This window comes from Podarcis muralis, chromosome 8, assembly GCF_964188315.1.
Source record: "Podarcis muralis chromosome 8, rPodMur119.hap1.1, whole genome shotgun sequence".
Classification (NCBI taxonomy): Eukaryota; Metazoa; Chordata; class Lepidosauria; order Squamata; family Lacertidae; genus Podarcis; species Podarcis muralis.
The window spans coordinates 20,333,004-20,360,902 of NC_135662.1; the positions used below are offsets into that span (position 1 = coordinate 20,333,004).

Here is a 27,899-nt window from a genome sequence, read left to right on the forward strand (position 1 = left end):
CGCGCATGCGCACGCTCCGCTCATCGCCGATGCCCTTCTTAGAGGCAGCCTCGGGAGGAGGCGGAGCCAGGCCTGGAAGGGGAGGAGGCAAAATATGACGTACGTTGGAAAACGGGGGTGGGGGAACAGGAATTCATCATGCGCGTGCGCAGAAGGAGTTGCCCCGCGGCACGACGCTCATACACCCCTGACTCAGCCAGGGACCGGCCGGTACGGAAGGGCGGGGTCGAGTCGGGCCGCGCGTGCGCACTTAACCCGCGGCTTGCCTGACGCCGCGCTCCTAAGCCCCGCCTTTCCCTCGCGGCCTGGCTCCCAAGATGGCGGAGTACGACTTGACGACGCGCATCGCGCACTTCTTGGACCGGCACTTGGTGTTCCCGCTCCTCGAGTTCCTCTCCGTCAAAGAGGTGAGCTTCCCTCGAGTCGCGGGGATACTGGGGCCCGTGAGGGGGTGAGCCGGGCAGCGTCTCCGGGAGCCTCCCTCGCTTCCCTTTCCCCGCCTCAGGCCAGGCCGAGGCCCAGGCGGCCTCTCCGCGCTGGTCGGGTTTCCGCGCCTCGCCCGGTCAGAACAGTTTCTTCGGCGGAAGGGCGCTGAGCCAAAGGAGTGCGGGGTTCAACTAAAACAAATAAAACAAAATAAAAGCCCTTTGACTGAAGGAAGGGAAGGACGCGCAGGCTTGGCTGTAGAACAAGAAGGGCTCTCTGTGCATGTGCAGAGTGCACGGCCCTTCCCTCATTCTAACCCAAACCCAACCGTGCTTCCGTTTTGGCATCGAAGGCTTTTCTGCTTCACGTGCCCCTTGAATACATGCGACTTCCGTGGAAGCGCGCCTATGAAGGCCATGCCAAATGTGCTTGAAAATTGGGGAGCATCCATCGCATAGCTGTCAACTTTTCCCTTTTCTTGCGAGGAATCCTATTCAGAATAAGGGAATATCCCTTAAAAAAAGGGAAAGGTTGACAGCTATGATCCATCGTGTGTACTAGGCTGCCTTATGAAGAGAGTTTGAATGCTGGGGTGAAGCTCCTAAGCAAGGGCATGCGCACACCACAGATCCCTCCCCCCACCCCCGTGTGTGACAAGACAGACAGGCGCGCGCACACAAACATATACACTGTAGAAGTCGCTTCCTCCCAGATTCCCATTCTACTTAAATTAAGCAAGGTACCTGATGCCTTAAAGATGAACACTTTTATTAATGTGGATGAGAGTCCAGTCACAATTATCCCCTTTCTAGGGGCAGGGAGTGGAGAAGGTCATGGCATTTTGGATGACTTGGATCTTTAGCCACATTGCAGTCTTGGTTCAGATCAGACTGTGGGCCTTGGTTGTCCTGAAGGATTAACTTTAACTAAGAGTGAGGCAGGGGAAGTCCTTCTGCCTTTTTGATTTCCCTGTAGCTTTTGGTACCATCAGTCCTCGTGGACTGTGGTATTGGGAACAAGGGGTTCTGCTTTGTTGGGAGTGTGATTCTTGGTTCCCTGGTAGCTATACATTGTATTCTCAGTAATATTTAATATCTATATGAAGCTGTTGGGAGCAGGGCATTTGGTGCAAGATGCCTTCAATATGCTGATATAACACAACTCATATCTTTTCATAACATCTAAATCAGGAAAGGCTGTGTGGGACCTGGACAGGTGATGGGAAGAGAGAGAAAAATATATGGAGCTTGAATCCCTGTAGCAGGTGCTGTGAACGAGCGGCTCCTGTGTCAAGAGAAATTGGTCAATTGCATGCCCTGTTGCCTTTCCCCTGAAGGAGCAGGTGTACAATGTGGGGGTGCTTCTAGTTACAGTCACTGGAGGCCCAGGTAGCTTGGGTAGTTAGGAGTGCATTTTATCAGCTTTGTCTAGCACAACAGATGTAGTGATTTGGACTGGGATAGTCTGAGTACAGTAGGCGTTGGTCAAGATTACTGCCAAACACTTATGTGGGGCTTCCCTTGTGCTTGATCTAGAAACTGCAGTTAGTACTGAAGGCTGCTGCATGATTGTTGACAGGAGTGATTGTCTTTCAGCATATTACACTCTTTTCTGAGTTTGCGGAGCAAATTCAAAATGTTCATACATAAAAGTCCTTCACAGCTTGGAGTCAGTTGGCTTGAAAGTTCACATTATCCAACTGCTTTGATTTGACACTTTTATAAGTGCCCAATAACATTCATTCTATCGTTGCATGGAATCAAGCCTGTAATGTGGTGCCATCTTCTTTCTGGTTCTTCTTGTCTATTAATATTAGGCAGATGGCTTTGTGGTATTGTTTTCAAAAACTTGGCTAAAGACTTTTTTCTTTAGTTGAGGCTAATTATCTATATTTTTATAGTCTGTGTTTACTTGTTTTTAAAGTTTCATTTTATTGGTGTTTTATATCATTTTTGTAAACCACTTAGAGGTTTGTTGATGAGGTAGTATATACATTTTGTTAAATAAAATAAATAAAAGGCTGGGCTACAAATCAAACTCATTGGTTCAAATCTCCTCTGTCACGAACTCCTCTTAGGGATGTCACATTAAACCATAGTTAAAAATAAACTATGGTTTAACGTGAGAACAACATGCTTGGAAGCCCCAATTCCTGACGTTGCTGTGCCAGGGAGAAGACAAACCAAAAACTGACTTCCTGTTGCATGTGAACCAGTATTCATAGTTTCTTCCTCTCTAGGCAACAGGAAACTAGTCTCAGGTTTGTTTTGTTCCTAGCTCAGCAATAGCAGAAGGGAAGGAGGAGTGTGTTGTGCACTTTCTAGCAGGGTGCAGCAGCATGCCGCTCCTTGCTAAACCATAGTTTATTTTTAACTGTCCGAACCATGCCACTCTCTCTCAAACCCCCATCTGGAATATGGGGAAATAATAAAATGAGGACCTGGACCCTGATGGTTTAGATAACTGCTGTCTAGTTGCAGATGTTTTTTGGGCAGGTTGATTGAGAAGTGTGATCACTGTGGTGGCTAGCAGATGTGTCTGATCACTGTGGTGGCTAGCAGATGTGTCTGGAGGAAGCAGGTTATCTAGACTCACTTCATTTGGGCTTCAAGCCTGGTAGAACATTGAAAAAGCCTGGTTCATTACCCTTCTTGGGGGAGAGGGGAGTGTTTCCCTGTTGATTCTGCCCATCCTCTCAGCAGTGTTTGATACCATTGACCATAGTATTTTCTTGGAGAGACACTGTGTTGCAGTGGTTCCATTCATCTCTGTAGGACTGCTTCTTGACCCCATGGCATTTATATGGGTTCCTTTAGGGATTCATCTTGTCTCACATGTTGTTTAAACAGCTGAGAGGAGTCATCCAGAGATTTGGGAGTGCAGTGCCCTCAATATGCAGATGGCACCTGAAGCTTCTCTTCATTTTATCTGAATGAGAAGAGGTTGCACATGTGCTGGACCAATATCTGGAGGCAGTGTTGGGCTGAATGAAAGCCAGTAAACAAACAATCCTAATAGGATGGTGATACTGCAGTTCAGTGGTTCCCTGGTCTAGAAATTAGGGAGATGGTCTGTTCTGGATGGAGTAGCACTCATCATGAAGGAGTAAGTGTATAACTTGAGAGTACCCCTTGATTTGAAGGTATTTTTGGAGGCCAAGGTGGCCTCAGTGTCAAGGAATGTTTAAGTCCATATTTGGTTGGTTTGTCAGCTATGACCATTCCTGAACTAAAATAGCCTGGATTATTGCACCGCCCTCCACAGGGGGCTGCCCTTGAAGAAAGTGTGGAGTCCTCATGCAAGTGCAGAATGCTGCCACTAGTTTGCTGTCTTGGACAGTGAGGGGAAAACATATCGCTCCTATTCTGAGAACTTTGTACAGACTATATGTTAGGCATCAAGACCAATCCAAAGTATTTGTACTGATGTGTAACACCAAATACAACCTAGAATCCAAATAGTTGAAGAGGTGCCCCCCTGAATATGGCCCAACCTGTTTGTTAAGCTCTGCAGAGTTGATGTTGCTGCTGATGAGTGAGAATTCTGGGGTGGTGGCACAAGCCAGTACCTTCTCTGTGACAGTTCCTTGTTTATGGAACTTCCTTCTGATGGACATAATATTTTCCCCTGAATAAATGGCATTTAGGTGCCACCTTATAACCTTATTTTGCCTGGCATTTGTTAGTTAATTGCACACTGTTGCTGAGAGAGTATATTGCTTGCTGCTGCTGTTTTATTAATTTGTATGTATTAGTTGTAATTTCATTTTAGGCTTCTGTATCTATGTATCATTTTATGAACTGTTAGCCACCTGTGAGTAGGAGGAATGGTGGTGTGTAAGAAGTATAAATAATTTGTCGCAGTTGGTTATTGCAATGATTACAACCAGTTAGTGTACATGAAGTGCTTTTGAATGCTTGAAAGGCTATATATATGTAAAGTGCTAGCTTCACTTTTCATGATTTGGAGAGTACTCTGAAACTAATGAAGTGCATTATGCCCTGGTGTGCTTCAAGTCAATAGTTTGCCTGAGTGCTCCTCAAATGGAACTGGACTAGCATCTCCTCCTGAAATACCACAATACTTGATGCAGCCCACAAGATCTGCTGTGGCATGTTAGTTAGGAAACAGATAAGTTTCCACTTTGATTTTTGCCTTTGCTCTAAACTCATTTGGAGACCTTCCAGGGTGGACTTGATTTAAATCATTTTTTTACAGAAAGACTCATTTTTGCTGGTATAATCTTAGTATTTACAACCAGATGAAGGTTTCATTTTTGGAATGATAAATTTTCAGAGTAGTTTTTACACTCATATCAAAAATTACTGATTTGGTTATACTATTTGAAATACAAAAGCAAATAATTATGAAATTAGTGTGAGGTTTAATAAGTTAACTGTTTATATTTGGACAACTTTTCTGCTGTACTTTATTGGAAGGAGAAAAATAATCATTTCCTTAATAACAACTTAAACAATTTAACTAAAACAATAACATTATAGCATATGTATCCATGTTTGTTAACTGATGTGGTTAAACGTTTTTAAAAAAACACAACAGACTGAGTTTTAGCACACATGAACAACTTAAAACAAATCCTTATTTCCTGATGAATAGCCTTTGGACTATAATGTAACTTAAATAGAAAACTATCTTTAGAAAGCTTTTTCCTCCAAAAGCATTTTATTTTAAAAATCAAATTTAAATTTTAAAAAATCGATTTAAATAAAAAAATCTGATTTAAATAAAAAATCAATTTTTAAAAAGAAGAACCCAATGATTTTTATCCATCCTGAGACCTCCTTTCAGTCCTAGCACACCTCATCCCCCAACATTCTGCAATATGTGACTAGTACAGTCGTACCTCGGGTTGCGATTGCTGCGGGTTGTGCGTTTTTGGGTTTTGGATGTGCCGAAACCAGGAAGTACCAGAACGGGTTACTTCCGGGTTTCAGTGCATGCACAGAAGCACTAAATCACGCTTTGCGCATGCGTAGAAGCGCCGGATCACATCAAGCGTGTGCGCAGACGCAGCACTGCTGGTTGCGAACATGCCACCCGCACGGTCTCATTCTGAGCCTTTAGTTCGGAGAAGACAATTCTGATGACAGTTGTAGTTTGAATGAAAAACCTTTCCATTTTCCCATGTGAACAGCAGATGACATCAAGTACTTTTTAATATTGATTTGTCTATGTGCTGATTAAATGCAAAGGTAGAAGAGTTGTATCAAGGCATTTGGAACAGAGCTGTATAAGGACATTTGGATAATAGTGTCCTTTATTTGACTGACTTGGAGAAAGGGTGTACTTATATTTAGTTTAGCTTGAATACCTGCAAGTTATTTGTTGAATAAAAGTTGTTCCAGTAAAATATAACTCTGTTGATGCACTTTGTGCCTGCCTTGTTTTTAATAAACTGACTCCTGTTATTATTAGAATCAATACATTCTAAAAGTATTTAGTTGGCATTTCGGGAATGTCTGTTGAATGGAAAAATAGTAGAAGAAATCATTCTTGAAAAACTATTGAGTTTTGGATAAAACCTTACTTGGGGTACTTGAAGCAAATAATTTATTCATTACATTAATATATCGTCTTTCTGCCAAGGCACCCAAGGCAGTTTAGAATTTTAAAGGACTGAAATGATATAACATGTAAAATTGGCCAGGTGAGGAGGGCACATTCTGGCTGGATAAAGGTCTAATGTTGTCTTCACCTCCCTCCCTCAGTCTCTACTTCCTCCCCACAGGGCAGATGGTGTCTGTTGGATCTCAAATACCCTTGTTCAGTAAGTTTGATTGGTTAGGATTGGAAATATATACCATACAATCTATAAGCCAATAACATTGGAGCATGCTTTCATTTCTCTTAAATTCCCCTTGTGCCATCAATAATATACTTCTCAAAGTCTGTATGAATTCATTCACCTTGTTATCTTGAAGGGCTATAAGTAAGTTTTAAGTGGCAGCAGGGTAGGGTCTGAACTATATATTTTTACTATTGGCAGGGTCTAATTATAGAGCTCTGTTTGTTCTTCTGACTTCATTGTACTCAGTACTTTGATTGTGAGCTACCTTGGTAATTGTGCAAACTAAAGGGTGACATCTAAATGTTTAAACACAAACTTTAAATTAAATAGAAAGTAATAGGTAATATTTAAAACCATTACTATTTTATTTCTTTCAGATATACAATGAAAAGGAACTACTTCAAGGAAAACTGGATCTCCTTAGTGACACCAATATGGTGGACTTTGCTATGGATGTCTACAAAAACCTTTATTCTGATGATATTCCTCATGGTAAGCTATCTACTTACAAATAAAACTGTGACAGGATCTACAGTCAGCCCTCGTGCCTTAAAAATAATAAAGCCCACGACTTTAAGTTACTATCATATACTGATCTTTAATGTTGACTAAATCCAAATTGTTTGTTTAAAAAATAATGTCATTTTGTTCTACCAAAATTCTTTTTCAGTTCTATTCATATATTTTAATGTTTTGGCTTCTGAGTCCCACTGTAGGAACTGGTTTGCATGCCTCCTCCCATCCCAACACAGATTCTAAGACAAAAGACGAAGGGAGATGCATTTGTCTATCCTCAAGGCCTAGAGTCTATGTCTGCTCTGGGGGCGTGGGGAAGGGCCACATTGAAAAAACAGTTCTGGCCTATCTCTTGCTGTGGTAGAGGCAGTGAACTCAGTGATAAATTGGAAGGGTGGAGAGAATAACAAGAGTAGGGAATGAAAAGGACTAGAACAATGTCCCACTCCTTTCCCCACTTGTCAAAGTTGACATGCCTTCAGTTAGAATTATGTAAATATTACAAAGAAGTGGTGTTAACCAGATGGCCCTTCTCTACTTCTACATTTCTTTTAATGACAAGATTTCCCTAAAACAGGGTATAGTTCATCTATATTGGAGCCCTCCTTATCAGGCAAGTCATTCTTCTTTATGCAGTGGGGTAGGAGGTGAGACTTGATGCACATTGGTGGAATATTGGGGCTCCCTGGAAAATGTCTCTTGTATTTGCCAGGATCTATCTGTCACTGAGGGATTTTGTCACACTTTTTCTGGTCTAAAATGTTCCCACTTAAATCTGTTCACATTCATTTTCTCAATGCACAGATTGAGTTTATATCCAAACTCTTCAATAAAATGTTTATGGCCTAAAATATTTATCAGTATTGTGGAGCTGGAGTCACGTGTTCAAACATCTAAACTGCTGTAGTTAAGCTTTTTTCCTCCTTCAAAAAAATGGACACCATAAATATTCTAAAAGTTTGGTAAGCAAGTAGTACTTCTGATTTATTCAGGCTGTTGCTTGTTTTGTCTGAGCCCATTTGAAAACTTCACTATACTCTTTTACCCATTGCATTCAGAATGGGTGTTTAGATCTCTTCCTTGAAGCTTGTGGGCTACTCTGCTGAGATACAATCAGTTGTAGCAAGACACATTTAAACAAATGATTTTATTGACCTAATAATCAATTGTATCTAACTGATTAGGACCTAGGTGAATAAAATTTGAGAATTCTAGGGTACACAGTATTATCTTGCTTGATTGACTATTGCTGACAGAACTTTTTGTATAGATGACTTAACTTAGTTTTTCTGTTTTTCTCACCAGCTTTGCGTGAAAAGAGAACCACAGTTGTTGCACAGCTAAAACAGCTTCAGGCAGAAACTGAACCTATTGTCAAAATGTTTGAAGACCCAGAAACTACACGGCAAATGCAGTCTACTAGGTAATGCTTTTGGATGTTGCATTCCTGCAAAAGTTTGCAAAATTGCTACTTGAGTGTAATTGGATAATTTTTCAAGTTTGATCTTCTAATTGCGTGAGCCTCGGTGCAATCCTATGCATGCCTACTCAGAAGTAAGTCTCCCAGTTGTAAATACCATGTAAGTGTATGTAGGCTTGTAGCCTATGTAGTCACTAGGATGGTTTATCGTCTACATTAGAAATGGAAATAGTTCTGCCTGTGTGCAGCTGATGTTCTGTTGATTTTAATTTGTGAAACCTAATTCAAACATGCTTGAAATTCTTAACTTGAAAGTTCTTTCAGATGAGAGAGATTGACATGTATTCCACATGGGAAATTGAGTCTTTAAACCTCCAATTAGCTAATCATGTCTCTTCTCTAGACTAGAGCAATCTGGTGCTCTCCACATGTTTTGGACTCTAGTTCTCATCAGGCCCACCACAGCTATGTTAGCTGGGGCTCTTCAGAGTTGCAGCCAGAAACATTTGGGAAAGGTTATGTCAGATATTTCGACAATCGTATCCCATTGCCTTAGGATCTAAGATGTACCTTTACTTTTTTTAAAAAATATTTTATTAATTTTCCAAAACCAACAAAAAATAAAAGCAACAATACATATTCAAACATAGAAAAAAGTACAGTTGACTTCCCCCATTTCCTTCCCTGGTTCTTTTATCTTCATACCGCATGTCCATTTTAAATCATTAAAATTACTTATTGTCCAGGCATAATGTCTTTACAAGTCTTTTTAAAATCCTGTTAATGTATTAACCTGTGTACATTCAGTATATGTACTGTGTACATTGCTTCTGTATATATCCTCCCAATCTTCTTTAAATTCCTTTTCATCTCTTCCTCTTAATTTCAAAGTCAATTTTGCCATTTCCGCATATTCCATTAACTTCACTTGCCTGTCTTCTTTAGCTGGGACACCTACTTCTTTCCAATGTTATGCTAATAATATTCGTGCGGTAATCGTTGCATACTTAAATACAGTGGTACCTCTGGTTGCGAACGGGATCCGTTCTAGAGGCCCGTTCGCAACATGAAAAGAATGCAACCCGCAGCGATGCGTCTGCGCATGCGCGGGTTGCGATTTGCGGCTTCTGCGCATGACATCATTTTGCGCTTCTGTGCATGCGTGAGCTGCGAAACCCAGAAGTAACCCTTTCCGGTACTTCCGGGCGCTGCAGGACGTAACATGAAACGGATGTAACATGAGGTATGACTCTTAAGTCTTTTTGCGGTCTTGTCATATCCACTCCTGTAAATACCAGAAGCTTGGAAAGCTTCTGGTTTTTTAACAAACGTTATTTTGAACATCTTCAATCCATTATAAATCATTTCCAAGTACTTCTTAACAATTTTGCAATCCCACCACATATGAAAAAATGTCCCTTTTGTTGATTTACATTTCCAACACTTACTTTCTCTATTTTTATACATTTTTGCTAAACTTACTGGAGTTAGGTACCATCTATACATCATTTTCACATAATTTTCTTTAATTGCCACACATGCAGTAAATTTTATTTCAGTCTTCCATCATTTTTCCCAAACTTCCATCGATGTACCTGTACTTGCTAAGGGTGTTGCCTTAATCCTGTTTATGTGGGAGTAAGCTTAATCAAATTCAGTTGGACTTATTACTGAGTAGATATCATTGGGATTGTGCTTTAAGTCCCCTTCTACCTTTTAAAAGCCAGAATGGAGGTCGTTTTCAGTGAAAAGAAAAAAAAATATTAACTATTATTACGTTCTTGTTGTTTTGTATATTATGTTAAAAGCAACCCAGCTGGGGCAACCCAGTCAGATGGGCGGGGTACATATGATGATGGTGATGTCTCTATTCCATGTCTGTGAGGTAACCTGATAGAAAGTGCCACTGCTGCATCTGCCACTATTTCCATACCCTTTTTTAAAGCATCTGGTTTGGGGATTGCAGAGCTAGGTACTATCCCCTAAAGGGCTGTATTTGGTTAAGAGGTGACAGGTGCTGATTTCTACTGCAGAGGAAAAAGGATTACAAGTGACGGGACATAATAGGATGCTGTCTAAGGCAGAGAGATATTGCCCTTACACTCTCCATAAAAGAAGAGGAGGGTTATTGGACCCTGTGCCCATATTATTGAAAGTTAAATAATACCCAGCCGGTGGCATGCAAAAATGCATGCTGCAGCAATGTGGGAGTTGGCCTTCAGTGAAAACCAATTCACTTGTTCATATATGAAATGTAGAAAAATGAATTTGCTTTCAGTGAACAGAAATGTTTATCTCTGTAATGTTTTTGTGTGATTTATAGCACTACAGTGAACTCTTCTTTATTACAGGGATGGTCGGATGCTATTTGACTACCTAGCTGACAAACATGGTGTAGGTATCAATTATTAAATCTGTAAAATTAAGTATGCATGATGCAAAATAAATGGACTTCAGATGTGAGAACTGGTCATGTGATTGATTTTGTCCTTCTGTGATGTATGTATTTGTAGCCTGCCTTCTATACTGAGTGGTCCCAGGGCGGGTTATAAAAGCACAGTTAAATATTAAAATCATATACCTCTTTTATGCAATGGTTCTAAACTTATGGTGAGCAGCTATTTTAATGCTTAGTCTCACAGTATGAGAAGAGGAGGAGTTTGGATTTGATATCCCGCCTTTCACTCCCCTTCAGGAGTCTCAAAGCGGCTAACAATCTCCTTTCCCTTCGTCCCCCACAACAAACACTCTGTGAGGTGAGTGGGGCTGAGAGACTTCAAAGAAGTGTGACTGGCCCAAGGTCACCCAGCAGCTGCATGTGGAGGAGCGGAGACGCGAACCCGGTTCCCCAGATTACGAGACTACCGCTCTTAACCACTACACCACACTGGCTCACACTGAGCTGGAGAGAGATGTCTGTTTAGTGGGAGCAGAGTAATTCCATTGGCCATAAGTTAACCATTCTATTTGGGTATTGAAATCAAAGGAGTTACTCTGAGTATGACTTAGTTAGATACAACCCTGTATATTGATTGGTTCAAAAGGCATGCAAGCTGGAAAGCCCTCTGGCAAATACAACTAAAAGCTTTGACATCTACTGGCTAGATAAGTGATGAGAATTCAGTCAGCACTGAACTGGGCATGTCAAGTGAATTTTTAAAAGGGGAAATTGAGGCCTCTGAGTCACAATCTAGTCACCTGGGAACAGTTTCTGGTTGTCAGTGCTGGCTGACATTACTAATGGCAAGTCTGATTAAATCTCATTCTACCTTTTGACAAAGTCAAGTTTTAATTAGATTGTGTCCATTTCAGCATTGTCTAAACATGCACAGAATGAGGGCTTCATTGTTGTGGTTGAAGTATAACTTTTTGAATGTTTCTGCAATGTAACAGACTTCCTGCAAGTTAAACAAAAACAAACCTAGTATATTTGAGAAATAAGTTCTATTCCACCATGCTCCCTGCTATGGTGGCTTTGCACTTGGGGAGAATTCATGAGCCTCCACCATCAATAATTTTGTGCCCTCAGAACTTTGCCTCTACATTATTCCGCTGCATATTTAGACAAGACTGAACTACCTCCAAAACAATTTCTTGAAACATTTTTGATATTTGTTCTGTTTATCTTGCAGTTTAGGCAAGAGTATCTAGATACACTCTACAGGTATGCAAAATTTCAGTATGAATGTGGCAACTATTCAGGAGCAGCAGAATACCTGTACTTCTTTAGAGTATTGGTAAGTTTTTTCTATATATAAATAATTTAAGATTATACTTTTAAAAAGTTTGTGAGCCCTAAATTGGACGTCCATATGAGTTTGCTTTTAATTTTGCGACTGCTAATATGAATATAAATTCCTCCTTTCAGGGTAGACACTTTCTAGCAAAACCTCAATTATTGGCAGAATCACTGTTCCTTGTGTGTGTGTGTGATTTTTGAGAGCAAGTTGGAAATCTTATTCTTTCAACTCAGCTGTATTCAAACAGTGTACCTGCCTGAAGAGAAACAAAACTGTTTCTTAGAATGGCACTGCTGCAATTAACTTAGTCTTTACCTCACTTGAGTCCTGTCTTTGTAACTGCAACATGAAAAGTTAGATGCTGACTTGGCTTTCAAATACCACAGCAGTCCAGCCAGTGAGATCTAGCCACAAAGCTGTTGCAGACTCTCATTTTACCTATTGTACTTGATGAATATGTATGGGGGTGGGGATGATTTATTTTTCATGACTGTAGCTTATTGCTTCACTGTTTTAATACTGTTTTATTTCATTGTGATTTTATTGCTGTATGTATTGTATAAGCTGCTTTGAGGTATCATTTGGGCTGGCAACAGGGCTTAAATGTAGGAAAATAAATAAAAACATAAAATACATAGCAGAACATTTAATTTCTAAATTAATTACAGAAACAGAGAAGTGCTGAGGCACAACTAAAGTGAAGGAATTAGATGGTAATGCTGAATTTAGTGGTTGCTTTTGAGAATTTTGTCAGTCTTTCCTTTTAATTATCACAAAAGACTTTGAGTAGTAGTCTTGTATTTTGGAAATGGCTTATACCAATAGTTCACAAATGCAGCAACTTAGAACAACATGAAGAGTTGATTATTCATGTCACTTTGTGAAGTGATAAAGTAAGAGAAGATCTAGGGCCATGAACTTTTTGTGGCTGGTTGAATAAACGTTTTATTCTGTTTACAAATGGAAATTAATGGTTGGGTAAACTAACATATTGAAGTTAGTCTACTCTAATATAGCCTTACCTGAAAGTAGGTTACTATGCAGTGCCAACTGAAGTTGTGCAGAGCTGAGTAAAAAATGGCATGTATGACCTTGTGCCCCGAACTTGAGCAAAGTAATGTCATCGTCTTTCCCCTCCCCTCAGCTAGGGGGGATGAAAATACGTATGGTTCTAATATTATTTGAGGGTTCTGGAGTGTGTATGAATGACATTATTTGATATCCCCAACAAATTTAGTCTCTCTGATCTTTCTGAGCACAGCTTTCATTTAAATGACAAAGCTTGTTACTGGGATGGAAGTATAATGATAATGAGGTAGCATTCAAGGCACAGCAACAACTAGCTGATGAGGCAGTAGTTGATGCTCAAATTTCAGAAACTTCAAGGGCAGAGGAAATCCAGTTTCTGGAGACCTGGCAATGTGCAGTGCTTGATCCAACTTTTCTTTCTTTTTAAAATAAGAATTTCTTAGGTATTTTCTCTTTAGTCTTTCAGAATTTTAGTTATATTCTGTAGGTTTTAAAATAATGGTTAAATATGCAACTGTTAATGTTTTGAGGGAAGCTAATTTGTTGAGAAGAAATTTGTTGATAAGTGAGATTTTTGAGAAACACATGCTATGAAAGTACCATTGTAATGGATTTGAGGCTAGAGTGTTGTTCTCTGAATGACTTGCCGTTTGGCCCTGTGTCAGCTAAAGCTGATTGACCCTAACTTGAAATTCAGTACAGTGGTGCCTCGCAAGACGAAATTAATTCGTTCCGCAAGTTTTTTCTTCTTGCGAGTTTTTCGTCTTGCGATGCACGGTTTCCCATAGAAATGCATTGAAAATCAATTAATGCGTTCCTAGGGAAACCACCTTCAGACCAGGTCCGGGGACAGTCTGTTCCCCGACCTCTTCTGAAGGCTGGGGGGGGGGGGGGGACAAGGGCTTTTTTCCCACTGCCAGCCTTCAGAAGGCTGTTCTGAAGGCTGGCGGTGGGAAAAAAAGCCCTTCTTCCCACCTCCCGCCCCGCAAGCTCCGGGGACAGGAGGGCTTTGCTGCCGACCGCCAGCATTTTAAAAGCCCCTGCTGTCCCGGGGCGATTTTAAAATGCTGGCGGGCGGGAGCGAAGTCTCTGCTGTCCCGGGGAGATTTTAAAATGCTGGGGGGCGGGAGCGAACGCTTCGCTCCCGCCCGCCAACATTTTAAGATCGCCCGGGGCAGCAGAGACTTCTCGCCCAAAGCAAGGGGAGCTCTCCGGAGGGCTCCCCGTGCTTCGGGTGACAGGCTGCCGCCCCAAGCCTCGCGCACCCGGCGGGACCTCCTGCGGGGTGCGCGAGGCTTGCAGACACTCGCCCGAAGCAGGGGAAGCCCTCCGGAGGGCTCCCCGTGCTTCGGGCGACAGGCTGCCGCCCCAAGCCTCGCGCACCCGGCGGGACCTCCTGCCGGGTGCGCGAGGCTTGCAGACACTCGCCCGAAGCAGGGGAAGCCCTCCGGAGGGCTCCCCGTGCTTCGGGTGACAGGCTGCCGCCCCAAGCCTCGCGCACCCGGCGGGACCTCCTGCCGGGTGCGCGAGGCTTGCAGACACTCGCCCGAAGCAGGGGAAGCCCTCCGGAGGGCTCCCCGTGCTTCGGGTGACAGGCTGCCGCCCCAAGCCTCGCGCACCCGGCGGGACCTCCTGCCGGGTGCGCGAGGCTTGCAGACACTCGCCCGAAGCAGGGGAAGCCCTCCGGAGGGCTCCCCGTGCTTCGGGTGACAGGCTGCCGCCCCAAGCCTCGCGCACCCGGCGGGACCTCCTGCCGGGCGCGCGAGGCTTGCAGGCACTCGCCCAAAGCAAGGGGAGCTCTCCGAAGGGCTCCCCGTGCTTCGGGTGACAGGCTGCCGCCCCAAGCCTCGCGCACCCGGCGGGACCTCCTGCCGGGTGCGCGAGGCTTGCAGACACTCGCCCGAAGCAGGGGAAGCCCTCCGGAGGGCTCCCCGTGCTTCGGGTGACAGGCTGCCGCCCCAAGCCTCGCGCACCCGGCGGGACCTCCTGCCGGGTGCGCGAGGCTTGCAGACACTCGCCCGAAGCAGGGGAAGCCCTCCGGAGGGCTCCCCGTGCTTCGGGTGACAGGCTGCCGCCCCAAGCCTCGCGCACCCGGCGGGACCTCCTGCCGGGCGCGCGAGGCTTGCAGGCACTCGCCCAAAGCAAGGGGAGCTCTCCGAAGGGCTCCCCGTGCTTCGGGTGACAGGCTGCCGCCCCAAGCCTCGCGCACCCGGCGGGACCTCCTGCCGGGCGCGCGAGGCTTGCAGACACTCGCCCAAAGATTTTAAAATGCTGGGGGTCGGGAGCGAAGCGTTCGCTCCCGCCCGCCAGCATTTTAATATCGCCCGGGCAGCGGAGAAGTCTCCGCTGTCCCGGGAAGGCAGGCGGGGGGAGCAAAGACTTTTGCCCCCCGCCAGCCTTCAGAAGAGGTCCAGGACCTCTTCTGAAGGCCGGCTGTGGGCGAAAGTCTTTGCTCCCGACCGCCAGCAATTTAAAACAGGTCCCCGGAGATTTCCCTATGGGCTTTCGTCTTGCGAAGCAAGCCCATAGGGAAATTCGTCTTGCGAAGCGCCTCCAAAACAGAAAACCCTTTCGTCTTGCGGGTTTTCCGTCTTGCGAGGCATTCGTCTTGCGGGGTACCACTGTACAGTATTTTTTTCTTTTGCCACAAATGTGGACTTGTGTTACAGGGTGTCTTATAAATAGTAAGAAAGAATAAATGTGTTGCAACAACCCATGCTCAGTTGTAAGGGTGCATATTGTAATTCCACAAGTTCTCTATTATATAATGATATCTTAAGCTGAAATTACAGAAAGGGTCATGACACCCCCATAGCCATCCCTGTTAAGCAGTCTGTACAAGCCATTACTCTACTATAGTAGTCTGCTATAGATTTTTCTCATTCTGATTAGCAGAGGTTTTCTGTAGAGCTGGTGGTTTTATTAGTTAAGCTTTAAACCCTTTTAAATTAGTGTGTGAAACCCCAAACTACACTGAAGTATTGTTGACAAAGGAATCCTTATTGCTTGTATTGAAAGTTCTGTGCAGAAGCTGTGGCTGCCAATTCTCCAGGCTTTCCTGGTTTTTAAAATCTCCAGCTGAATCTCCTTGGAAATGCCTAGTGCTGCTGATTGTTTCCTAGAAAATCAAAACTGATTTGCTAAATGAAACACAGCTCATTCTCCCAAAATTGTGGAACAAGCATGTCAGTGGCATATTCTCTCTCTACTGGTGCCAGCAAGTCTCTAATCAAAATGTTTGACCTAGAGAAGTATTAAATTATTGTGGTTATTGTAATTGGATTCACTTATTTAAAACAGGTTCCATCAACAGATAGAAATGCTTTGAGTTCACTCTGGGGAAAGCTGGCATCTGAAATTCTGATGCAGAACTGGGATGCTGCCATGGAGGACCTTACAAGATTGAAAGAGACAATTGACAATAATGTGAGTTTATTTTTATTTACATATTGACAGATAGCTGGTGTGGGAAGAGGAATTGCAGCTGGTGGATGTTGGCAAATATTTAATATCACTTCACATTTTGCTCAAAATAGTTATGGTTAGCAGTGCTCTTGGAGTCTTTCTTTTTAGGCAACTTTTTCATGATGTGCCTGGGAAGTCAGCTAAATCAACTGATTTGTTGATGATTCCCTATTGCTTAAAAGAAATGGGAATCTGGCTTTCAGAAGGGGAGTAGCAAGTGGCAAGATACAATAAAAGTTTAAAATCTGTGTAGAAAGAGTGTTTTTAGGGCATATTTCTGTTCTCATACAGTGGTACCTTGGATTAAGTACTTAATTCGTTCTGGAGGTCCATTCTTAACCTGAAACTGTTCTTAACCTGAAGCACCACTTTAGCTAATGGGGCCTCCCACTGCCGCTGCGCCACCGCCCCGCGATTTCTGTTCTCATCCTGAAGCAAAGTTCTTAACCCGAGGTACTATTTCTGGGTTAGCGGAGTCTGTAACCTGAAGCATATGTAACCTGAAGCGTATGTAACCCAAGGTACCACTGTATTACCATAGGATACTAGAACTGAAGGTTGCCTACTTGTAAGTGGTAGAGGCTCTGAAGTGTTTAAGACAGGCGCCTTTACCAGCCTGACCTGAAGACGTTAAGGATTGAATCTGGGATCTTTTGCATGCAAAACATGTTGCTCAACTATGCCATACCACTATACATTTCAGAACTCATGCTGCCTCTGACTTTTGTCAACTGTGTAATGTCAGGAAGCTGTTGTGACGGCCGAGGCAATGGGTCCCATCTCTCCTGGGGTGGCATCGTGAGCTGTGCCTCTGCAGTTTTGCAGCAGCGCGTTGCTATTGCTTGCAGGCAGAGGAGGCAGTAGTATGCAGAGTTACGGTACTGGCTGGGCACTATGTTGAATGATTTTTCTTGGTTAGTATGGTGGCTCATGGATAGTCACGCAGGACCTGTACTTGGGACTCTGTTGTCTAGCCTACTAACAATTGGAGGCCAGAATACATAGAATTGGCTTTCTGCATTTCCAAAGCCAGGAAATTGTGGCAGTGGGGAAAATAACTGATGAGTTTTACCACTCAACTATCATCATCATCATCATCAGTTAGTTGCTTTATCTCTCCCAGGGCAGCCCAACACAATTTATAACCAATGTACTGCTCACCAGAGCTAAGTGGCAATTTATATGGCTAGTTTCTTTTGGCACTCCCATTGAATCAAATTCAGATTGTTCAGAAATCTTGGGTTAAAATGGGCTAGAACGGAGAAATTAGAAACCATTATGCCTGGATAACTGGGAAGTTTTTAATGTTTGATGTTTATTGTTTTTTTTAATATTTTGTTGGGAGCCACCCAGAGTGGCCGAGGAAACCCAGCCAGGTGGGCGGGGTACAAATAAATTACTATTAAATAAAATAATGATGGTGATGGTGATGATGATGATGATATTAATAATAATTACACGAGAGTTTTCTGTCCCTTCCACCCCCTCTGAATTCACAGGGGTGGAGACTATCCTGGAAAATGTGGGCATTTTGCTGGGGGTGGGGGGATGTCCTTCCTGTCAACATAAGTTTACTTAGGATCCAAGAACTAAAATACTGTAAATGTAAACTGTTCAGTAAAATACCTTTCTATTTTTTCAGTCCGTCAGCTCTCCTCTCCAATCTCTTCAGCAGAGAACATGGCTCATTCACTGGTCTCTCTTCGTTTTCTTCAACCATCCTAAAGGCAGAGATAACATAATTGATCTTTTTCTCTATCAGCCTCAGTGAGTTGATATATACCTACAAAAATAAAGGGGATGTGTAAGAATGTAGTAATCCAGTTTTCTGCCCTGATGATGTTAAACATTCCTACATACTTTAGAAGGTTGTTCTATGCCTTTGAAGTGAAATGTACTGTTGTATCCTTTCCACGGTTTTGAGGCTACAGTATAGCTCCATATACTATTACACTTTTTAAAATTGGTATGTCTGCATAAACATGCATAGAATCCGGCTAGAACCATGTGAAGCCCAGACATTTAGGAAACAGAAGTAAACTCTTAAATCTAAGGAGTTGAATAGAAATTTGATTACATTTATGAAGTTATAACTCTTGACAAAAATGAAAGGTACTAATAGAAAGTGCTTCATGTTACATTACCGTGGAAACTTAGCTATGTGATTAGCAATTCGATACTTGATGTGCCAAGTTTAAAGGTTTCTGCTGTACTATGATGCATCAAATACTGAAGGGCTGAATATTACAGGTACAATCCTTTTAGTGGCAACTACCATAAACTTGGAAGAGGCATTATTTCATAGGTAACTTCATCTTGGCATGATGTCTCTGATATTGTATTACATTTAAAGTTGCCACAAAGAATTTTAAGAGTATAGTCTATTTCAGTGTAGTTGGGTGGTGATGTCAGTGTTGCATGAGGTAATGCACTGATTCATTGCCATCTTCTAGTGTTTTTCAAGGACATATGATTCATCTGCTGTAGCCATTATATGCATTACAGACAAACAGTATGTGTGAATTAATCTCAAGACTGAACTGTCTCGGACAACCTCAACTCCAAATAATTTTATTGCACTCTTATTATGATGGCACCTATTTCCACTTAAGTTTGCACCCATTTTCCATCTGCAGTCAATCCTGATTTGTTCTGGAATACTGTTTTTGCCTAATGCCATTGAATTCATATTTTGTGCAACACCATATTACAATTTAGGAGGTTAAATTTGTGTGGAATTTAGTGTATATCATTTACCATCTCACAATTTGGTTTGAGATGATGATCTTGATTTACATTCTGCCCTTCCTTCCAGTGCAGCCTAGGGTGGAGGAATGGCAACAGAAACAAAACATGAAAAAACAACAAGTAAAAGTAGCTAAAAACATTCCTATAGCATTTAGCATACAGCACAACCTCTTTGAAATTGATAATGTTTTATGAGAGTAACCAATTTTAAGTAACATAATAACATAGTATTCCCATTAAGGAAATGTCCTGAATTTGCAACAAACTGAAAAGCAGCCAAATATTACCACCAACTCTGCTGTCTAGCTTAAACTTAAAATATTTATGATGTGTGCTTGAAATTGTATACTCCTGCTCAATAGTCTTACTTGTTATAGAGAGTTCAAAAACATTATTTGCTGATGGTTAGATTGGTAAACTTGCCTCAGGGTTCAAATAATTACAACGAGAGCTTGATTTGATCTGTGATCAGTTGATTCTAACTGATGGGAGACAATATTGAACTTAGTTTTACTCAGGGCAGGACCATTGAAATTAATGAACATTACTAAGTTGGTCCATTAATTTTGCTGGGTCTACTGGGAGTAAAACTTAATTAAATGCCACCCTTAATGTAAAAACAGGCCTTTCTCAGTGAGAATAAAAATATAAACAAAAGGATCAGCATTTATGGGCAAATGCCAGAGCACAGGATCATGTAAGAGACACTGGCAACTTCCTACTTTTCCCTGTTTTTTCGTGGGATGAGGAAAACAAAAGCTATTTAGGGAAGTTTTTAATGTTTGTTGTTTTATTGTGTTTTTAATATTCTGTTGGCCCATAAGCTGCCCAGAGTGGCTGGGGAGACCTGGCCAGATAGGTGGGGAATAAGAAATAAATTACTACTGCTGCTGCTGCTGCTACTATAAAAGCTGCTGGAGCTCCTGTAGGCAAGGCTTTTTCCTCTTCTGACTTTCTGGCAGGTGAAGAACCTGAGTTTTCTTATATTCTCGTTTCCTTCAAAATTTCTGCTTCTCACTCTACAAAACATTCTGCTTGTGCAGGTATCTTAATGCAATTCAGACAATGTGCCCACATATTCTTCGATATCTGACTACAGCAGTAATAACAAACAAAGATGTTCGGAAACGTAGGCAAGTGCTGAAAGACTTAGTCAAGGTTATTCAGCAGGTAAGGCATACTTTGCTCATACTGCTAATTATAAAATGCCTACTTCCTAAGTATGACTATATTTGAACAGAGGCTGTGGGCCTTACCAGACTATTGCTATTATGGGGTGGGATCAGTCACATGCCAACAAATTCATGTTGTGCAATTTGCACTCATTAGGAGGTCTGGCACAACAAAACTGCTTCCTCAAAAGATCAGACTTTTTATGATACAAGAAGTAATGGGAAAATCCGCTGGAAAGTATGGGATAGCACTTGATTTGACGCAATAGGATCTAATCTCTCTGCAAACAAATCAGGATGAATGCTCAATTAACAAGCCACCTGGAAGCACCTATACCAAGTTGAAACTTTGTTTTTAGGAGCAACATCAAAAGCTTGTAAAGAGCTTATTATAATTGGGATGAGTTCTGTGGTGCCCATTGCTGCCAAGTTGGGGACTCCAGCAATAAGTGATTTTTGATACAAATGTTTGGGGATAGAATTTGGAGTTCATCACACAACTATTCTTCACTATACAGGAATCCTATACCTATAAGGACCCAATAACAGAGTTTGTAGAGTGTTTGTATGTGAACTTCGACTTCGATGGAGCTCAGAAAAAGCTGAGAGAATGTGAATCGGTAAGAGTTTTGTTAAAGACTACACTTGTTAATAACAAAGGGCCTATATGTTGGCTACAGATTCATTATATTGCCCAAAAACAAAGACCTCCTTGTATTCATAATCTCTTGTTTAAAGTGTCAATTAATGTTTGAGAGAGCTGGGACTATTGGGGAAATGTGCCCCTACCAGTAACACAGTAGCTTGAGATGGCTCAGATCTGGGGCTACATGATTGCATCCTGCTCATCTAATCTTCAACCTCAGCAGCCTAACACTAGATTATCTGGGGCCAGGTGAGCTGGAAACTTCCTCAGTCTCATCAGTACAGTGTTTTGAAGGGTATTGTTACTTCTTTCTCTCAGTGGTCTGTGGGAGAATTCAAGGGGTTAATTGAGATAAGGGTATGTATGTTTCATACTGTGAATCCCCAGTCCTAATTTTACCTTTCCTTTCAGGATATTTTTAAGGGCTTGGCGTTCGTGACTGAGTGATTGTCAGAGCTTTGGCGTTTTTCCTCACCCTTTTAATTCCTGTATGGCTTCTTGCAGGTTCTTGTGAATGATTTCTTCTTGGTGGCATGTCTGGAAGACTTCATTGAGAATGCTCGTCTCTTTATATTTGAGACTTTCTGCCGCATCCATCAGTGCATCAGCATAAAGTAAGAAAACTAGAAGCTCAGTAGGAAAGCACTCTTAGTTTGGTAACACATTGTACTTAACGGATAATGTCGTGGAGTTGCTTCAATAGTGGTTGAATTGTAAGCTAAAAAGAACTAGCAGTATGGCAACATTCAGCCATCGTACTAAACCAGGGGTGATGGCACCCTGTAACTGGCTTTCATCCAGGGGTCTGGGTTCTTCCCTCTAGCCCATAGGGAGCAGCTGAAGGGATAAAGGGCCTTGAAATTGTGCAGTTGCAGGTCCTTGTTTTATTTATTTGAATAATTTGTATACTAGTTCATATTTCAAAGAAATCTCAGTGGTTTGTATCCTGGAAATGCCACAAAGATACAACAATAACATTTTAGATAAGAAGAGTTGCATGACACCTTAAACATTGATGTAATCTGAAACAACATAGGGGAACCATAAGAACTACTGTCAGATCTAAAATTCAGCCAAGAAACCAGCCCACCCATCAAATATACAAGCAGTATATTTCAGAAACAACTGGTTATACCTTTAAAAATAACACAGAAAGTTTGAAATTACCGTGGGCACAGGAGCAGTGAGTTGAAATTATTTTAGATGTTGGAGAATTGTTAAGTGCCTTCAATGTTCTGAAAAATTAATGGAAAGAAAATCTTTTTTTTTATTATAAATTTTTATTGATTTTCCAACACAAATTAAAAACAAAACAATACACAATACTTAAACAAACAAACATATACACATGTATAATTTCAAAACCTCTTTTTCATAAACCTTACTTCCCGGACTTCCCCATGCCTCCCCTTTTCTGCATCTCTATTTTAATGTTTCTTCAGCAACCCCTCAATTAACTAATTACTCATTTTCTTTTTTACCTTCTTCTCTTACTTAGCCGATTACAGCTGTAATTCTATATTTTCCATTCCCTTGACATTTTAGCACTCATTAATTTTACAACAGTTCTTAAGATATATTTTAAATTTCTTCCAATCTTCTTCCACCGTCTCTTTTCCTTGGTCACGGATTCTGCCAGTCATCTCCGCCAGTCCCATATAGTCAATCACCTTCATCTGCCATTCTTCCAGCGTGGGTAGTTCTTGTGTCTTCCAATACTTTGCTAAAAGAATCCTTGCTGCTGTGGTAGCATACATAAAAAACGTCCTATCCTTCCTTGACACCAATTGGCCGACCATGCCCAGGAGAAAAGCCTCTGGTTTCTTATGAAAGGTACATTTAAGGACCTTCTTAATTTCATTATAGATCATTTCCCAAAAGGCCTTAATCCTCGGGCACGTCCACCAAAGGTGATAGAAGGTACCTTCAGTCTCATTACATTTCCAGCATTTGTTATTGGGCAAATGATAAATTTTTGCAAGCTTGGCTGGGGTCATGTACCACCTATAAATCTAATGGAAAGAAAATCTTGTTCCATGCCATTATGATCCCAAAGGGTATCATTCCGACAAAACTTTTGAAAGTACTATCTGCTCATCTTAACTTGCTTGTGTGTACTTGTTTGTGTCAGTAGGCACATATAAGTAGCCCTGACTAGGAAGGGAGAGAAGAGATTCCCATGTTTCGTCAAGTGTTGTGCCTTCTACTAAATATTTCAGAGCTTTATTGCAGAAGTCATAAACCACACATCCTGAAAGTTTTCTCTTTTATCTTCACCCTTATAGTCAGCCAGTGTGTGAGAGGCTGGGCATGTGAATTTCAGATCTTCTCTCAAGATTGCCACACCATGCTGACCTGTTAGCATCAAACTTAAAAGTGCAGTTCCTCTGCACTAAGTTCCTGGCTTCAGACAAGAGCAGTGATTTAAGCTATTAAGTGTATATAGACATGACTGTTGGGGAAGAAATATGAATGAATCAATGCAGTTCTGGGAGCAAGTGTGTTTGACTGAGTCTTCTTGCTTGATTAGTCATTGTAACCCAATGGATGGTACACTTTGTTTTCAACAACAGCACAGCACCTCAAACCAAAGGGACACAGATCAATTTTCATGCAACCCCACACCTAAAAATAAATAGCTCGGTCAATATATTTAAAACTGTTTTCTGAATAACTATTGAGGGATTATGAGATATTTTTCTAAAATGAGATAAAATAATTAAAACTGATTAGCAGTTCAGTTTGGAACCTCAATATTAGGGACCAGGATAAAAATTCGTAAATAAATATGCCTAATCTGGTTTCAGAGTTACTGTTTCCGTATGGTCTTTCATATTATTCTTCAGACAACAAATTTGAACATCTGAAGGGGCAAGTAGAAAGATGTGAGGGCAGTCCTGCCCTTTCAGTGATACTGTGTGAGCTCACTGGCCAATGCACAACCACCATTAGTTTGAAGCAAGATGTCTCATGTGTAGGATTTTAACCTGAGGAGGGGGAAACACTTTTAACAAATTACTGGGTAGTTGAAGTTCCACGGCTGAGAGAATAATCCTGCAAATTTAATAACTTAAAAGTATGTTGTCTTAACACAGGCAGCCAGAAGGCAAAGTAACTAAACTTCAGTAGAATGTAGACAGAGATTGCATTAGGGAATGATTAAAACAGAGGTTCCAGTGTAGCATGTTGGCCAGGTTTCAGGTTAAAAACAGTGAGCATTTCTGAAGTCCAGCAGCTAGGGGAATTTTCAAGTTTATAATTCTCAAGGAAATGAAGCACCAAAAAGGAGAGAGCCCAAAACTTATTAGAAAGCCACAGGAAATGCCATCTGCAGAGTGTCTGTTGACAAAGCAGCAGATCTGGGCTGGCTCTTCTAAAGAATAAGAAACTGAGAAAACATTGGACATAAAGTGACCTCCTTGAAAGAGTGATCATATTGTTACAAACCTATGTCTAACTCTCAGATATTGGGAACAAGTGTTCTGATGCAACACATAGAAATGCCATCTGCCCAGTGCTTTATTACTAATTGAATTAACATGAAACCCATCCCTGCAATGGTTTACTTTGTCAAAAAGCAGGCAGACATTTAGCAAATGAAAAGTAGTGTAGAGAGTCCTTTTATAGTGTGTGTTGCTGTCCTAATGATTAGCTACTTACCTAACCAAATCTAATTCCTTCTAATTTCTGGCCCATTATAATTGGCCTTCTCCTTCATAAATTTAAACTATTGTGACTAGTGTAACATGGTTTTTTAACAGTGTACATGAAATGATCTATGAATCTCACTCATTTCTAAAGGGTCGTGTTATTAGCTGCTCTCAACATGAATCAGGCAGACAATGAAGTGTTTCACACAATAACATCAGCTTATTTCTATGAATACCTCTCGGTTGTTTTGTTTTTCTTTTGTAGTGTAAATGGGCAGACGAGTCCACAGTGGATCAAACTTTATGAATTGTAAACAGTTGGCCAGTTGTCTCCCTGATGCTGAATTTAAAGGGCCTTTATATGTGTTAGGATGAATTTTAACCAAGAATATTCTGTGGTGCAAAAAGGTGTTTTCCCTTTTCTATGTATCCCTCTCTTGTTGCTGTCAGCTGTTAGAATGCCAGTGTTTAAAACAGACTAAAACACTGCAAAATTTGTAAAGATGCTGGAATTATCAGGCATATTATTTACAGTTATTTAACATGTTCTCTAATGTTTCAAACTTTATTAAGTGTATTTTTTTTCTTCTTCTTCAGTATGTTGGCAGATAAGTTAAATATGACCCCTGAAGAAGCTGAGCGATGGATTGTGAATTTAATTCGGAACGCAAGGCTTGATGCCAAGATAGATTCAAAATTGGTAGGTTTCCCATTGCATTGCACGGCATAATCTGATTTATTAAGGGGAACTCTTAAAACTCATTACTAGCTGCAAGATCTCATGGCTACAGTATCCTGCCTAATTCTGTATTTTTGTTGGCTTTCCCCCCCTCTGCTGCTGCTGCATTGAGTAACATTTAGCCCAGGGATGGGGAACCTGTTGCAACTCCCTTCAGTACTTGCCAGCATGGCAAATGGTCAAGTATGATGGCAGTGGTAGTCCCATTATTTGGAAGGCCACGGGTTCCATGTTTTTGAAAATGTGGTCACTTATTTTGTGACATTTTGGTTGTTCTTAATACAGTTGTCACCCAACTGGATTTTACTGAAGGGCTTCTTGCTGACTCCTGCTATCTTCCCCCCTCCCCCATGGCCCTGCAGCTCAGTATTTTATACTAAAATGACCTTTAGCACTTTTTAAATGAGGAACAAGAGTACACCACTCCAAGATGCATGGAGTGGGTGGCTTTAGATGAATATTTTAGATGTATACCTGGGGCATGCAACAAAATGCTGCTCAGGGTGCCAGGCTCTGCATTTCATGAGCTCTTGACCATGCTCAGTTCTTATTGGGCTGCTTTGTGTTCTCTCCCGCTGTGCCCCACCCACCACCTTTGCAGGGCTTTTCCTGAAGTTTTTGGACTTATGCCAACCTATGAGTTTCCCCCAAGCCTGCTGCTACTTCTGCCTTATGCATGGATGTTGTCATTTTAGATACAATCTCAGATTAATGGATTTGATTATTTTGGCCATATTTGATTTGCCTCTATTATTATTTTGTTTTGTGTCGATGCATTATGTTTCAGCTTGTTAACCTGCTCTGAATTTGCTTATAATGTAGTGGGGCAAGGATTTGAAGCTGGGGGAGGGCATAGAAGATCAAGGATGTGATAAGCACTTTATAATTACTTTCAGCATCTTCCTAGTCTCACTCTCCCCCCCCCCCAACATTCTCATATGTTAGGACTCCCTGCATTTAAGCAGAGATTTGGTACTAGACCAAATCTCCAGGGGGAGGTGCTTTTTCCCCCAGTGTTCACCTGTTTTCAGCTCTTGTCCCAAATTAATTGGTACATTTAGAGATGGGTTGAGATGCAGATCAGAAATTTGTTGAAGGATAAATACAGTACTAGAAAACTTACATATGCCCTATGCATACTTACCAAGTATAGAATGGGGTGAGATGGATTTTGTAACATTTGCTAAACATCAAGAGTATTAGAAAGTTAGTGGCAACCCTGTTCATCTATGACATAAATATGAAGGGAATAAAATCTCCATCAATGTGTATGCCCATAAGTTTCCTTCCATAAGAAAGGCAAATAATACCCTGTACATTTTGTATCCCGTACAAAACCTGTTTTCAGCATTTGAGGCAATATTTGTATATATTTTTTGTAGGGTCATGTCGTTATGGGAAACAATGCAGTATCACCTTACCAACAAGTGATTGAAAAGACCAAAAGCTTGTCTTTCCGGAGTCAGATGTTAGCTATGAACATTGAGAAAAAACTGAACCTAGGCGGTAGGGCTGAGGTAAGTCCATGTTGTCATGCCAGTATATTATTAATTTAAGTAGAAATCTCCAAAATGGAAATTCATAAAGGATTACAGTGAGATGGTTAAATATAACTTGCTTGTCTCTAGGGTTGGAATATGGAATAGATTTATTTTATTTATTTATTAAAAGATTACTATACCACTTTTCATTTATGGAAAGAAATACCAAAATGATTCAGAGGGGGGAAAAAGTGAGAGAGAGAGTAACAAATCCAGTAGAAGCAATAATCAGTACAAATCACAGAAAGCAGCATTAATAATATTAAGGGTCATGGAAAGCCTGCATGAAGAGGGGTGTTTTCAATTGGCAACAAACACCCCCTGCAGCCGTTGCTTCCTTGGTCTCTGGGAAAGCATTCAACATGGTGGACACCACCACAAAGAAGAAAGTCTAGTGCCCTAAAGTTCTTGAAAGTAGATTCATGTATACACTGCTAAAGTTATCCACAGCAATGTGTGTTACTCTGACTAAAGCAGATTTAGAAATATTTTCCAAATAATTAGTTTTTATTAGCTTTGTATGCCAAACACTTTGTGTCCTGACTTTCAAATTTGCTTCTTCTTTTTAAAGGCACCTAATTGGGCTACTCAAGACTCTGGCTTCTACTGAAACACTTCTCGGGAAGAAAGACAACTTGATAAGAACTTTAATTATGTACTGTTTTGAAGAGGTGGCAATTATGCGGACTTTGCAGCACATGTTGATTTGAATAAAATTGGCTACTTTTAATTGACTGGTTGTCTATCTTTATAATTGGATTTGTAAAAGGTTTTTGTTCAAGGCAGCAAAGCTAGCAATTCATGAGAAGCTGTAGAAATCTAATTTAAAGTTTAAAGGAATCGCTTAAACTTCCAAGTACAATTGCTAAAAAAAACCTACCATCTAAGCTCCCATTCGATATTATTTTAAAAAAGAATCAAATTTGCTGTGTATGAGCACTAGATTTATATATACTTGGACAGTGGGTGTGAGTCTTATTCTTTCCAAGAATAAATAA

At 41.2% G+C, this 27,899-nt stretch overlaps 1 protein-coding gene across 1 annotated transcript; it reads left to right on the forward strand.

The window, feature by feature from the left end:
* Positions 1 to 248: 248 nt before the first annotated feature.
* EIF3E (eukaryotic translation initiation factor 3 subunit E) lies at positions 249 to 27,631 on the forward strand. The gene is made up of 13 exons (XM_028736288.2): positions 249 to 407; positions 6,613 to 6,727; positions 8,057 to 8,174; positions 10,523 to 10,565; positions 11,804 to 11,908; positions 16,241 to 16,366; positions 18,048 to 18,172; positions 20,197 to 20,323; positions 20,844 to 20,945; positions 21,476 to 21,585; positions 25,219 to 25,321; positions 26,743 to 26,877; positions 27,473 to 27,631. Exons 1-13 carry the CDS (start codon positions 318 to 320, stop codon positions 27,509 to 27,511), a joined length of 1,338 nt encoding a protein of 445 aa, XP_028592121.1. The 5' UTR covers positions 249 to 317; the 3' UTR covers positions 27,512 to 27,631.
* The last annotated feature ends 268 nt before the right edge of the window (positions 27,632 to 27,899 follow it).

Coding starts and splice junctions, on each gene's coding strand:
- EIF3E (XM_028736288.2), top strand. CDS start 318: ATGGCGGAGTACGACTTGACGACGCGCATCGCGCACTTCTTGGACCGG. Junction 408..6,612: donor AGTTCCTCTCCGTCAAAGAG/GTGAGCTTCCCT, acceptor TATTTCTTTCAG/ATATACAATGAAAAGGAACT. Junction 6,728..8,056: donor TTCTGATGATATTCCTCATG/GTAAGCTATCTA, acceptor TTTTCTCACCAG/CTTTGCGTGAAAAGAGAACC.